At 43.2% G+C, this 13934-nt stretch overlaps 1 protein-coding gene across 6 annotated transcripts in view; it reads right to left on the bottom strand.

Moving 5' to 3' along the window:
* The window catches only part of LOC109895902 (transcription factor 7-like 1-A), a 48035-nt gene that overhangs the window by 15960 nt on the left and 18141 nt on the right, over window positions 1–13934 (bottom strand). For all 6 annotated transcript variants that reach the window (XM_020489987.2, XM_020489988.2, XM_031830068.1 and 3 more), the window contains one exon: window positions 4893–4976. In XM_020489987.2, the coding sequence (XP_020345576.1) occupies window positions 4893–4976 (84 nt within the window). The remainder of the gene's footprint in view (window positions 1–4892; window positions 4977–13934) is intronic.

The following is a 13934-nucleotide window of genomic DNA, read 5'->3' on the forward strand; positions in this document are numbered from 1 at the left end:
GTGACCAAGACCAACGCTCCTGTTGTCAACATGATTGTTCTGTAATGGGGTACTGAAACACAAGATAGAAGAATTCCTCTGTCTTTGTCAAATTCAGAGCATGAGGCCATTTTGAGCTGTGAGTACTGATGATCTAATGACTGGACTGGGCAGACAAACACTGAAGTTAGGGCTATCCGATCTCATTAGGAAGTCACATTCTTTGTAAACATCCCCCATTGATGTTTTAACTTTTGCTAGTGAAAATTATGTGGACACCCCTTCAAATTAGTGGATTAAGCCATTTCAGTTACACCCGTGTATAAAAAGTATGGAGAAGGACCTTTCCTGTTTCAACATGACAATGCCCCCGTGCACAAAGCAAGGTCCATACAGAAATGTTTTGTCAAGATTGGTGTGGAAGAACTTGACTGGCCTGCACAGAGCCCTGACCTCAACCCTATTGAACACCTTTGGGATAAATTGTAACGCCGACTGCAAGCCAGGCCTAAATCGCCCAACATCAGTGCCCAAACGCACTAATGCTCGTGGCTGAATGGAAGTAATTCCCTGCAGCAATGTTTCAATATCTAGTAGAAAGCCTTCCCAGAAGAGTGGAGGCTGTTATAGCCGCAAATAGGGGACCAACTCCATATTAATGCCCACAATTTTGGAATGAGATGTTGGACGAGCAAGTGTCCACATACTTTTGTAGTGTATAAATACAGTGAAGGACACATCAGGGTTTCCATTAGGAAAAAGTGCCGCTTGACCGGTAACATTTGAATTTACTGGACATTTGAGAAATGTACCGGACCCATATGCATTGGGTGCATAACCTGATTAGGGTGTCCATTCACAGTGCCCAAAATGACAGAAATCACATTTAGATTATGGTCATTCATATTAACAGAACATGCAAGTCGAAGATGCAACAATGTGCGGTCCTTCTTACCAAATTCTGATGCGCACTTTGAAGATGCTTAGAATAACTGTCCACATTTACTTTTCCTCAGCCTACAAGACGAGTAACACACAACAAAATCACTAGCCTTTGTCATCCCTCATAGTAGGAAAGTTGATCTGTTCTATTTGGTCAGCTTGTTGAGAAGGAAATAGCCTATTTCAAACAGACTCTGGGACAGTTGTGGGAAGATGGATCCCAAATTCATACAACCAGTAGGCCTTGGCTACATCGAACATGTTTTTGTTTTTTTAAGCAATGCGTCTGATGAAACAGATTAGAACGTTTAGCTAAAAATGTTCTTCACATTATAAGCGCAGCAATCCACACAAGGCAGTAGGCTACATGTGAATGTTTGTTTTGCAATGCAATTAGCAGGAAAACACCATTGTCAAAAGGGCACTTTCATGTGAGAGGTTTCATGTGACAGATGAAAATATCCACTAAGAGATCTAGTAACCTACTTTGAAGCAAGGAAATACATGCCTCATAATGTATTCAGCCATTCAGGTTTCAAACAATGAAGTATGTTGTTTTCAAAATGCATAGCCTACTGCCTCCAGCTCATTGCAGAGTGGTGTGTGACACGGTGATGAGGCCTGCCTTCCCTTGGCATTTGAGATGCTGCAGCAGCAGCTCTCGCGCTGTGACAGATGTCCCACTCAAAGGCTCTGTATGCTGTACGTGTGTGATAAATAAGGTACATGATGAATATACTGCAGAATACACACTCGTCAATTTAATTCCACTAAATTATGCCAATTAACATATAGACCGATAAGCACGACCAGTCAAATGAATTTCCATAGACTGGTATTTCCATCAATGAATAGGCTAAAAAGCATGACTTCGCAATGGGATTTTCTTCTTTTCCCCGACAATTGGCCAGAGCCAATTTGATTTAAAAATCGACGTATCTACCCTGGTACACACACTAAAAAAGGTAAAAAATATGTTTTTAAGAAAGTAGTGTTTTTTAGACAAGGGCATTCCATGAGTTGGTATGATGGGAAGTTGTGATGTCATCGGCCTCCCACTCCATTGCAATAGAGAACAAGAGGAAAGACCCACCCTCCTTCTTGTGATGTCATGACTTACCTGGACCACCTATTGAGATGTGCCTTTTGTTAACTAAATCAGGTGTTAAATGAGGTGAAAAGAAGACTGGAGTGCCACTTTAATGTTGAGTCACTTATAACTAATGACATGTCGAACAGTCTAACATGGACCAATCAGTAGGAATGGTAGAATGACCTGAAGGAGCGGTATTGGCAGCATGACCTCCATGATTATGATCGGACTGCATTACTCTAGTTTGAGGAGTGCGTTATTGCTGCTGTGCAAATGCACATGATCTGTGGTACCAGATGGCAGACAGCTCTCTCCCTGTCCAGTCTGCTCCAGCAAGGCCGGACACTACTGGTGGAGAGACAAGGCAAGGGCTGACTCCCACAATACATCAACTGGCCCTGCATTGCCATTGATGTATAATGAATGAAGAGGTAGCCCTCTGAGTATGATATGGGGGCGGGGGTGGGTATTCACAGACAAGCAATGTTCCCTTCTATTGTTCCCTTCTCCCTAGTCTGCCCACCCGTACCACCAAAAGCAATACCAACTGAATGCTAAACAAACCTGTCTCGTAAATAATTGAGGATCTCGGCCGGAGCAGGCTCTGATTAGCATACGGGCCTTATGGACCCAATCTGCACAGCAACTACAGGACAAAATTCCCCATTCCACAGGCTTCTCATATCCAAACAAGGGTTGAATTTCTTTTTCAAAGCTTCTTCTCGCTCATGGTCCACTAAGACAACGAGAGGGAGGAGTCCAAGTGAGTCCAGCTCCATCATTCATTACAATTGACATTGTTGTCTGCTGCAGGCCAGGCACCGTGAGGGACACTTTATGATCTGAGTCACCAGGAATCGGATCATCAGCGATGGCATCATCATCTCATTACTGCTGTAGAACTACGGCTAAATGACTAATTCATCAGCAAATACACTACGGGGGAGAATGCCTTTCTACAAACACATTCTAGGGAAGATAAGTCATCAGTAAAAGGGCCATATGTGTATGAACAATTTAAGATTCTGAAGGTACATGCATGTGCGCATACTTGAGGGTCACCTCCAGGAGTCCCACAATCAATATCAGAGAAAAACGCTGTCTCCATGCCAGCCATCATGAATATACAATTATGACATGTAATGAGTGCTTGCAGAAGAGAGCAGGAATACATCAATATTGTGGTTGATGGAAACCCTGCTGCTGTCCCCTGGCTCCCTCTCCTCAGGTCCCTCTGGCTGGTGTTGGCCCTGGCCCCTGGGCAGTAATCCCTGGACCCCCGTGTACCTCTGCATGTTCCCATCCGCTCCCATTGCTCTCATTAGTGCAGTGCTGGGGCCCTGCAGGCCTGGAGAGCCTGCCTCCTGCTCCCCCTCTCTGCTGCCTGGGTAATGAGCACATAATCAGCCTGGCTCCCTGGCAGCAGCTCACCAGAAGGGCATGTGGGTTTATGGCCGTGGTGTGTGTGTGTGTGTGTGTGTGTATGTGTGTGTGTAGGGGGGAGGTAAGGGCACAGTGGGGTGTTTCAATCTGAATCCCCAGTGGCCCAGCCTTCCTTTGCTACACTCCCTCTGTATCAGAGGATGCTTCTGCTCACACATTTGATGACCCTTTGTCTCAGATCACCTGATCTAGAATGGCTACTTCCTCTTCTAGTTCACATGACCCAATACTCTATTGCCAGAAAAGATTTAAGGGGAAGAACATATAAAAAGTGAAAGACTTTGACTTGAGATGGGAACCAGCAAACTGTCCACTACCAAATGTAAAGTTAGGCAATTCAAATAAGTCAAATATTCTCCTTCAAAATTAGCTACAGTAAATCCCTCATGCCTGAATGGCAAAGTACACAATAAGTCTCTCTCTATTTGACCTTCCTGGTTCAATAGACGTCGCACAGATATAGAAGGCTCGCCACAACAGAGAAATCCGGAGTTCAGCCAAGGCAGGGCAGCATGGAACCAAGCCAGAGTCCTCAGTGTTCACGTCAAGTCTTCAATAGTCTCTTTCAATTCCTCCTGATTCACTTCCCATTACTCTGCTCCTTATTCACATTTTCTGCTATTCCATAATGCAAGACCATGCATTTCATAATGTTATATATTAAGTAAATAAAATAAAATCCATTGGCAGGAACAAAACAGGGCACAGCGGACAAACGAGCCATGCTCACAGAGTCACCGACAGGTCAGCACTTATTGTAATAAAATATATTTAAATTGGCTTCCAAGACCATTTTAACAGAGAGTGAAGTCAGCTACAGAGCAGCTCTGGATTCCCCAGGGCAAGGCCTGCACTACTCCCACTGACAACAGCTTCCCATTGACACCACTCAATGAGGACTTTGTCAAGTGCATCATTGCGTTTATGAGATCCGACAAACACACCAAACTAAACAGACCCGTCTAGCCGGGATTACTGAGGTCACAGGCTGAGTCACTGTGGTTATTTTCCCACAGCGTGGTGACTGACACTGGTACTCTCTGAGCACATCTACAGATCACTTCCCTAACCCCAGATCAGCAAGATATGCTGTTCTTTCTCTCCCCACTTCATGGTATGTTGATCCCTAGTGGCGTTTATCTAGTGTTATCACTAAAACATGGTTCCATATGAGGTGTAACAGGCCCAGCAGGTCCTGCACGTCCAGAGGTGCACAAAAGAGGCTGTGCCAAAACATAATCACGGATGACTTCTCTACGGAAAGGCATATGAACTGGCCGGACGCGACCTTAAACTATATGATAATTAATGATAAATGATGTGTTGGACTGGCATGGTATGGAATGACTAGATGACTGTTGTGTAATGATGTAGTGAAGGGTGCTGTGAGCTGTTACTAGACCCAGTGGATGGATAGATTGTATGGTGTACTCACTAGGTGTCCTGGGGTGGGGGAGCGGGAGTCTTTGAGTCCAGCAGCTCCAGGGACATCCAGTAGAGGCCATTTCATCTGCAGGTACTGTGGGGTGAAGGAGTAACATGAAATCAGGATTATTTAGATCGATTCAAATGAAAGCGATCACAGAGAAAAGGAATGTATTTCTATACCTAATCTGCTTCATATACAGGGTAAAGCTACAATCACACAGTTTTACACCATATGCTATTATCGAACCTGCTATAATGTGTCGAGACTAACTCGCTAATGCTTGTTGAGAATGAATAGCATGAAATATGGTTTAGCTATTCCAGAACAGACCACAGTGTAATAAATGGTGTGAGAGCCAGCAGAGAGCCATAACTCTGACAGACACCTGTATGAGACTCATATGCTGTTGGAGTCAGACACCGGCTTTTGGCAGCAGGGGGAGAGGGATGTGAACACAGCGGACTGTAGGGGGACTGTGAAATCGCAGTTTGTCAGGGAAAAAACAAGATTCCAGCTGTGGGCGCCCATCGACTAGCGGGTGGGAAGGGACAGCTGGAAGGAAGCTCCATCAGGACAGGGGAAAGGCAGGGGTGGGGTCTCCGCACTAAGCCTATGGCATCCTGGTGAATTGTTTTGGCCTTTTGACCCAAACCAAACTAATCCACTTTTATTGTTAACATTTTTCAACTTGCTATCATAGTTGTTATCATTGGCTTAAACATTAGTGTTTTCTTTTCCATTTTTTTGGCACAGAGTTTAACACAATTGTTCATTTATGGCCGCCCAGCCCATGTGTAACTCCCCATGGAACAGCGTCATGTATGGAGGAGTTGTTTTATCTCCTCCTGAAAGCAACACGTTTAAAATAGATTTTCTAGATCAGTCTTGGTGCGGTGTGTGGAGCTGGTGCTCAGACCGATGCAGAGCTCGGCCATCTGGTTTGTGAATCAGTTTAAATACCGAATACGGCAGACTGTCATACATGTGCGTTTTCTCCATGGTATCCAACGATTTCAAATGAATTAAAAGGGTTTTCCTTTCGGTTTCTGCTGCATTTGTGGTATCATAGATATTCTACATTGCCTTTTGGGTATAGAATACAATACCAACTTGATTCCAAAGCCTCAGCATGTGTCAGTAGTAATGCAACAGCATTGCTGTTTAGTAATTGCGAGTTGTTTTGCACATTACTCCGTAGTTTAATTCATGTTCACTATGACACTCCCCAAAATGGCTAGGTCAGCAGCAGGCTAAATAGAGAAGGAAGAACGACGTGCATCTCAGAGTCCCCATAATCAACCTCTGCCACTGGGGCTTGGGTTTTATCAGGCAAACTGTCTGTTTCGCTGTACTGATTTGAAGGGTTTAAGACCATTTTAACAGTTTAGCTGTTTCAGCTATTATACTCATCTCTCTCTCAAAATCCATATCCCAGATTAAAATAAAATATATATTTTGCATGGGAAAAAAGCCATATTGTACAATAAGACATGGCACGTTTCCTCATCTTACATAAACCAAGGCTGTGCACTTAATACATTATACTGTTGCACAAAGTCTATGGGGGAGAACTCACTGCATGCATGTGAAAGATGACAAAAACCTTTTCAAGGCTTAAAAGGAGTTGACAATCATCTGTGCAGGATTAGATTTTTAAAGCTTCATTCATCACTGAGTTCATAGGGAGGAAGGAAGCTTGGATGACTGCAGGTTAAAAATGGAAAAGACATAACAGGAGGGGGAAAGGGAGAGAGGGAGAAAAACATTTTCAGGAATTAGTTTGTCGGAGCAGGCAGAGGGTATTGTTTCCTGACAGCTGGGGCCCAATAGAATACTGAGGGAGGGGGGAAAGGGGACCCTTATACCCATCCAAAATGGGGGGGGGGATTCTTGGAGTTGACATCAGTCCTCTTCATTTTCACCACACTGCTCAAGGCTGAATCGCAGGTCCTAATGGGCCCAAGTCCATACAACTGTCAGGAGGCCCATGCTTTTAGATGCTGCTAGCTCCCTATTGAAACTTTATTTTGTTCTGTGCATACTGCTTAATGAATGCTGCTTTCTGGAGGGATAACCAAAACAATACATTTTTCACTGTCTAATCTATGTCAATCACAAGTCCCTTCACAAATGAAACAAGCCCTATTGTGAGCATTTGGTCTACCCTGGCCTGACCATGCCATCACCCAGCTCTCCCACCCCCTCCTTCCCTTATTGGACAGCTTCTAAGGGGACTGGGGCACATACATTTAAAAGTGCCTCAGGGTAAAATGAGCCAGCCTCCTTCATAGAATTGTCACTGTACTCGATGGAGCGGCTGGTTAGAGAAAGACCCCTTGAAAACGACCATCTTCCCCAACCCTCCCTGTAAAATGTCTACCTCACACACCCAGTATCAGCAGTTCCTACATCACTGTAGTCAACTACACACCAGCCGCACACTACAAGAGAGGGAGAGGTGGTAGGGGATCAACTCAGGGGGGCTTCAGAGTTATTCAACTGCTTTCTAGAAATCTTTCCACACACACACACACACACACACACACACACACACAGGTCAGTGTTCCTCATGCAGGAAAAGCTGAGAGTCTAGATTTTATATAGATATTTCCTTCACTCCAAGTTCGGGGCAGAAGCCTCAAATTAAAGTGGGAATGCAATGTTCTCTCTTCAAAATAACAGAACATTTAGGCTAAGAATCAAGGGACCCTTATTCAATCAAAATCAATGAAAAATTCTGTGACTAAAAACACAAAAACCTGGTCAACAGATTTGAATAAATCCCCCCAAAATAAATGCACGTACATAAAACCCAGAAAGGAACGCATGGTGAATGGGAAGATACTGTTAAAATGGTTATTCCCATAGCTGAAGTCTTTGAATAATCTGTAAAAGATTGAAACCATTGAAACTAAAATCAGCAATTACACTTTACAATAAACTTCAGGCAGTCAAGTAATGCTTTGTAGATGCCCTTAATTTCATTAGAAACAAACACAATTTGAGCAGGCCTAGGTTGGCCTCCATAGAGACACTGGTTTCACTGTAGAGTCTGCTCTGGTGACGAGTTTCAGAAGCTGTGAGAGCTGTGCAAATAAAAGTCAACTTCTGCAACTATCTGATCCATTTCCATGCCTCTAATTGTCTTCCAGCCTCCCTCTGCCTCCAGAACTCAGAATAGACATCAGTAGAATACTGTGCTACTTATCAGGGACCCAGATGCAACAAAGGTGGCAGAGTCACCACAGAAAATTTCCCAAAAGCCAAGATGAAGCCCTTTGGTTTTTCGAACAGAGAGAATACAACATATGCTCGGGTGCATGCGGACTGCCAGAGTTGGGTTCTAATTGTTACATTTCTCTCACAGAGCAGGGGGAAACATGGCCAAGTGTCTTTGTCATCTCTGAAGTGTGTGCCGTCATACTGCTGGCCAGGCAACAACATCAGAGCATGGAGGAGAGGAGAGGCAGATGTCTGGACATTTGTTGTCAAAGTAAGTCAGACACTCTGCCAGAGACAGAAAAAACAGCCCAAACTTTTCCACTAACTATCTGCCGTGTCGTTACAACTCCTTGAAAAGGTTTAATCAAATCTGCGATTGACACATCCTCAGGTTCTTTTGTTCTATAGTCAATCTAACTGGGGCGGCAGTGTAGCCTAGTGGTTAGAGCATTGGACTAGTAACCGAAAGGTTGCAAGTTCAAATCCCCGAGCTGACAAGGTACAAAATCTGTCGTTCTGCCCTTGAACAGGCAGTTAACCCACTGTTCCTAGGCCGTCATTGAAAATAAGAATTTGTTCTTAACTGCCTTGCCTAGTAAAATAAAGGTTAAAAAAAAAAACTACAAAAATGTGTCTTTGAAAATGTCTATTTTAGGGACCACACACACTGCACCAAATGCTGATCTGCCGTTCATTCGGCACGGTGTGTTTTAGGGTTCACTCGCTGGTGGATGTCCTTTCTGCACGGTTCTACATGTAGAATCGGTTTGCACTAGGTTTCTACATTATGGCCGGCACTCTGTTCAGACGTTTTAAGTACTATCGGCCAGCAAACGCTACCGTGTGTCTGTGCAGAGCAACCTTGGCTAAAATCCTATTTCTTGCTCCCCACATCACCGTGAATCTCAGTGTTTTGAAATCACTGTTTAATGTTCTAACTTTTGATAATGTATATAAAGTTCAAAGTTGTAGCTGATGACAACCCTGGCGGGCACCCTGGCGGGCACCCTGGCGGGCACCCTGGCGGCCAGGGTGTCTGCTCTGGGCTGGGGCCATCAACCCCACTCTCAACACTCTCTTCTCCAAACAGCAGGGAAAGAGAAATGCTTCCAGGGATTGCTCCAGCATATATGTCAATCACCTACTTTGTGGAGAGCCCCTCCCCATTGTTTTCTTTTGCCCCTCAACAGAAAATGGGCCACACAGCTTGCTGTTAAGAGTGAGCTGTTAATGATCCTCTACCTATATGAACAGCAGCACCACACAATGGCCTTGCCAATCCTTACGCCATAGTCCCTCCCTGTTTATTTCCGCTCAAATCACCTGCTTATGCGAGCCATTGCCACCTCTACTTGATCTATGCATGACATCAAATGAGAAAAAAAAATTGTCTAAATTTGAATTAAGATCCATTGTTTGCGGACATTACAGGCAATTACATAGACAATTATTAAGCAAACTCCAGCCCTCATTGTGCTAATTAGTGGTTAACTGACAGGGAAACGATGGGAAGTTATGCTGGTCAGCTTGGCTGATACTGGCCACAGAAATAGCTGTTAGTGGAAAAACAGACCATTATCCAGTCTGCAGTAAAGTGGATTACCTTATAAGAGGAAGTTGTCCATGAAAACAATCCTCAGGAAAACGAAGGAACTTACACAGAGAAAATATTATGGTGCCTACATAATTGATGGAAATAACAATTAGTTACCATGAATATATCCACACCCTGTATTTACCATTTCTTATGTAAACATAGATATACACTGCTCACCTTTATGGAGTTGTCAGCTATTAACAAAAATGTTCACATTAAAGAAAAATATTACCTTGAATAAAAGTTGATGAGCTAATCCAATGCAACAACAACTAGAAACACTTTATCAATTCACTTTCAAAGCCCCAAAAACAGTCCTTTAAGGATAAACTGTGTGCCAAATGCACAAGCCTTCAAATGGATACATTGCAACTATGCCATTTTGAATCTGAGAACATAAAAATGATAGATGTGTTTGGTAGGATGTGTGAATAGCGGAGTGATATTTCCCAACGCCCCAGCCCAGAGCAGACACCCAGGTTATGCATGGGGTTAACCCCGTGAAGACTGCTGTCTCAAGCAGTGTCACTAGCATCCTTCTAATGGCTAGCACATTCAAAGTGTCCATTAGTACGTGGAGGAGTGAAGTTAAGTGACTGTGACAGGGGCACTCCCTCAGCTCTCTGGGCCTCTATTGTGACCAGGTTGGTCGCCCTGCTCTCTTATTCACAGCCAAGGAAAAACTGGGTCAAAGGTCAGCCATCCAGAGTGCACTGGTTTCTATGGCAACATGGCCTATTAAGGCCAGGCTCATAGGCCTCTTAACATGCTCTTGTATACAAAAGAACTATTAGCGCAAAGAGGGAAAGAGAAGAGTGAAGAGGGGAGGCAGCATGAGGGAGGTCTTAAAAACACAGTGGAGGGGCTTTGCCAAGATTCTAAATCAGTTACACACTGTGCCAAACAGTCCCAGATAAATCCAACATAACAACCAACCATGCTTTCTTACAACCATCAGTCTTGGTCAAATAAAGAGGTGACATCACTGGTCCATGCTCGTCTACAAACTACAAAGTTGACGTTTAAGACACAGAAAAACAAAGAAAAACTTGCAGAATCATCAACACTTAAAAAAAATTCAACCTTTATTTAACTAGGCAAGTCAGTGAAAAACAAATTCTTATTTACAATTTTGGCTTACTTATGCGATGCTGGGCCAATTGTGCGCCACCCTATGGGACTCCCAATCACGGCCAGTTGTGATACAGCCTAGAATCAACCAGGGTCTGTAGTGACGCCGCTAGCACTGCAATGCAGTGCCTTCGACCGCTGCGCCACTCAGGAGCCTAATTGGTTTGATGCTCAACAGTAAAAAGGCAGCTTGCGTTCTTCTACACATGCATTAGATTCATTTGTAAGGAATTCTAAATTACACAAAAACTAAATAGATTCAATTGTATTGAACTCAGTGAGCTTTAGTGTCATATGACTAGTTCATGTATATTCTGAAAAATGACATACTGGTCTGCAAGCCCTGATTTATTTAGGCTGTTATTTAGGCTGCTAAAAATCAGGTTCTGTTTGTGAAGTCCCCACTCATGAATTTTGACATCCGTCTCATTCCACTAGGCTAGCTGCAAAAACAAATGTATACAGAATCTATTTTTACACAAACAAACAGTGCAAGCCCAAGATATACCTCTTATTTTGGCCTTTCTGAATAGTGCCTTGAGGGTTTTACTAGAGAGAAAAAGACTGTGGCTTTAATGAGACTGAATTTTTTTGTATCTCAAGCAGTTATTTGTATCAGGGTTCATTTTTATTTGGGGGGGGGGGGGGGTTGACATGATCAATAATTATTGCCAGAGTTTAAAGAGTGTTGCTACAGCAGAACAGTGAATGTCTCTTTAAACGATGTACAGTATCGTTTTACTTTAAGGCAATTTCAGATCAGATGTGGTTAGGAAAATAAGCACTTGTTGGGGTGAAAGTTTGGAATAGGTTAGCAATTGTATTACAGAAAACAACGGCAGGCTGGTCAAATAAAACAAGGTATAATTAAAGCCACAAGAAAATAATAATGTGTCTGGCAGGAGGCTCACTTTCTCATTCAAAGAGAGTAGGCAGTCACGCTGTTACACTCAATTATTTGAAGTCAATTATGTGGTATCTGGTTTCAATTGTGATAGACTACACTGGTAAACTCAGTATTAATGCGGTCCAATGTCAAGCCATGCTACACTTATAACGGAGGAGACATTGTCAGTCTTTCACGTAATTTCCCCTGGCACCGTTTGTCCAGTAACACAACATTTTATTGTTTGGGGAGCAGCCTACTTTCATTGAAATGCACAGCCGTAAACCTCTGTAATTAACTCCAGAACTAGTTGTGACTAACAGTGGTTGGCTGGATGTTTAATGTAAAGCTCAAGAGAGAAATCAAATTAACTCTCTCTCTCTCTGTGTGTGTGTCTGTGTGTCTGTGTGCTAAAAGTGCAATATCTACACAAATGACATCAATGAAACCTGCAATTTTCATTTATACCCAAACACAAATGTACTGACAGAGACAGCATGGGTTACCAACATAAGAGTGTGTGGTGCCAGCCAAGCAGGTTATGATGCGGTAATAAGTCCACCATACACCCCCACACAACAGGGTAAATACCTCTACACAATAATCACTTCTAAACTGAGGTAGAAACAAAAAATACTTTTTCCAGAAAATGTAGATAAATATTTACACCTCTGGGTAAATTTGATCTTAAACGAGGATAAGTCTGCCAAATTTTATATAACTCCTCAGACCAGCTGACACAGGCAGGAGGCCATGAAGCATCTTTGAGAAAAAGTCAGTATAAAAGAGGAGTGGTTAGGTGGGGTGCTGGGGAGAAGGAGAGAGAAAAAGGGCCTAAATTAAACACATTTGTTTCTGCTCTCACATACCACAAGTCTTATGAAAACAGAGGGTTGATTGTGTTCACTCTGCACCCCCCCCCCCTTTCCCTGCCCCGAGCACCAGCCCCTCCCCCCACACACAGCTGCCTGCAGATGCCTCCTGTGTTTGCACTGAGAGTAGGCACAAATCTCAGGGCCTGAAGTCTCAGCCCTGCCTCATCTCAGTTTTACTGCCTGACACCCCTCTCACCCCACTGCTAACCTAGTCTCTCTCTGACACACACACACTGTGGGTATGCATGCCTGAACTTGCAGCCCATTAATCAGAGTTAAGTTGTTCAAGTTTAATATGGCAGCATTTTGGACTTTAAAAAAAACATTAACATAAAAATTTGTAATCAAACAAAGTCAGCCCTTATTGCAGATTCACCTTTTTAGAGATCAAAATGTGTAAAAACGCACCAAACAAAGGAAACAATTTAAAAAAAGTACAAATATTCAAATGTTCACTAGTACAAACATATATAAAATTACACTTTCCAAAGAAAGTGAAATTTCTGAAGAATTTAGGCCAATGGAAATCACCCTGCCTGCCAGTCCCCTGCCTGCCAGTCCCATGCCTGCCAGTCCCATGCCTGCCAGTCCCATGCCTGCCAGTCCCATGCCTGCCAGTCCCATGCCTGCCAGTCCCCTGACTCCAGAAACATCAATCTTTAGGAGGGACACGGAGCAAAACGAGCCTGGGTCATAAGGTCCTCTACCTCTTCGAGGTTCACCAAGTCGTCAGAGCAAAACAACGGAGTAGTAAGCATATGCAAGGAACCTTCCCCTTCCTGAGCACACAAGAACCGCTCAGTCCCTGTCAACACTCAGGAAAAACCTCTGGAACAAATACTTTCCGGAGTGTTTGGCGAAAAAGGGAGGCGAATGAAATTCAGTGAGCTTAAAGAAAGAAAAAAATCTTTACGGATAATAAATGCCATGTCAAATTAAATCAAATGATCTGTATCTGAAAGGGATTATAGGAAGTACCAAAAGGCACAATGCTAGCCAAGAGTCCTGATGAATGCCAATGATATCAGGGAGAATGGGGGCCACTAAATGTCAATGGAATGATATTGAATCAGAGTTAGGGTCAATTCCATTTACATTCCAGTCAATTCAGAAAGTGAACCAAACTCCAACTAAAAAGCATTGAAGAGAATTGGAATTTTAGTGTACTTCTGGAATTGACTGAAGTTAAATGAAATTGACCCCAACCCTGACAGAAATCCATACACCAACTCATGGTTAACCTTGCAAATTTCAAAAAAATATTCCTGTCTTTGCATATTACTATCATTCAATCTGAATACATTCTTATGAGAGGGGAAAGGTGATTATGACCAGGG

Source organism: Oncorhynchus kisutch, linkage group LG8, assembly GCF_002021735.2.
Source record: "Oncorhynchus kisutch isolate 150728-3 linkage group LG8, Okis_V2, whole genome shotgun sequence".
Classification (NCBI taxonomy): domain Eukaryota; kingdom Metazoa; phylum Chordata; class Actinopteri; order Salmoniformes; family Salmonidae; genus Oncorhynchus; species Oncorhynchus kisutch.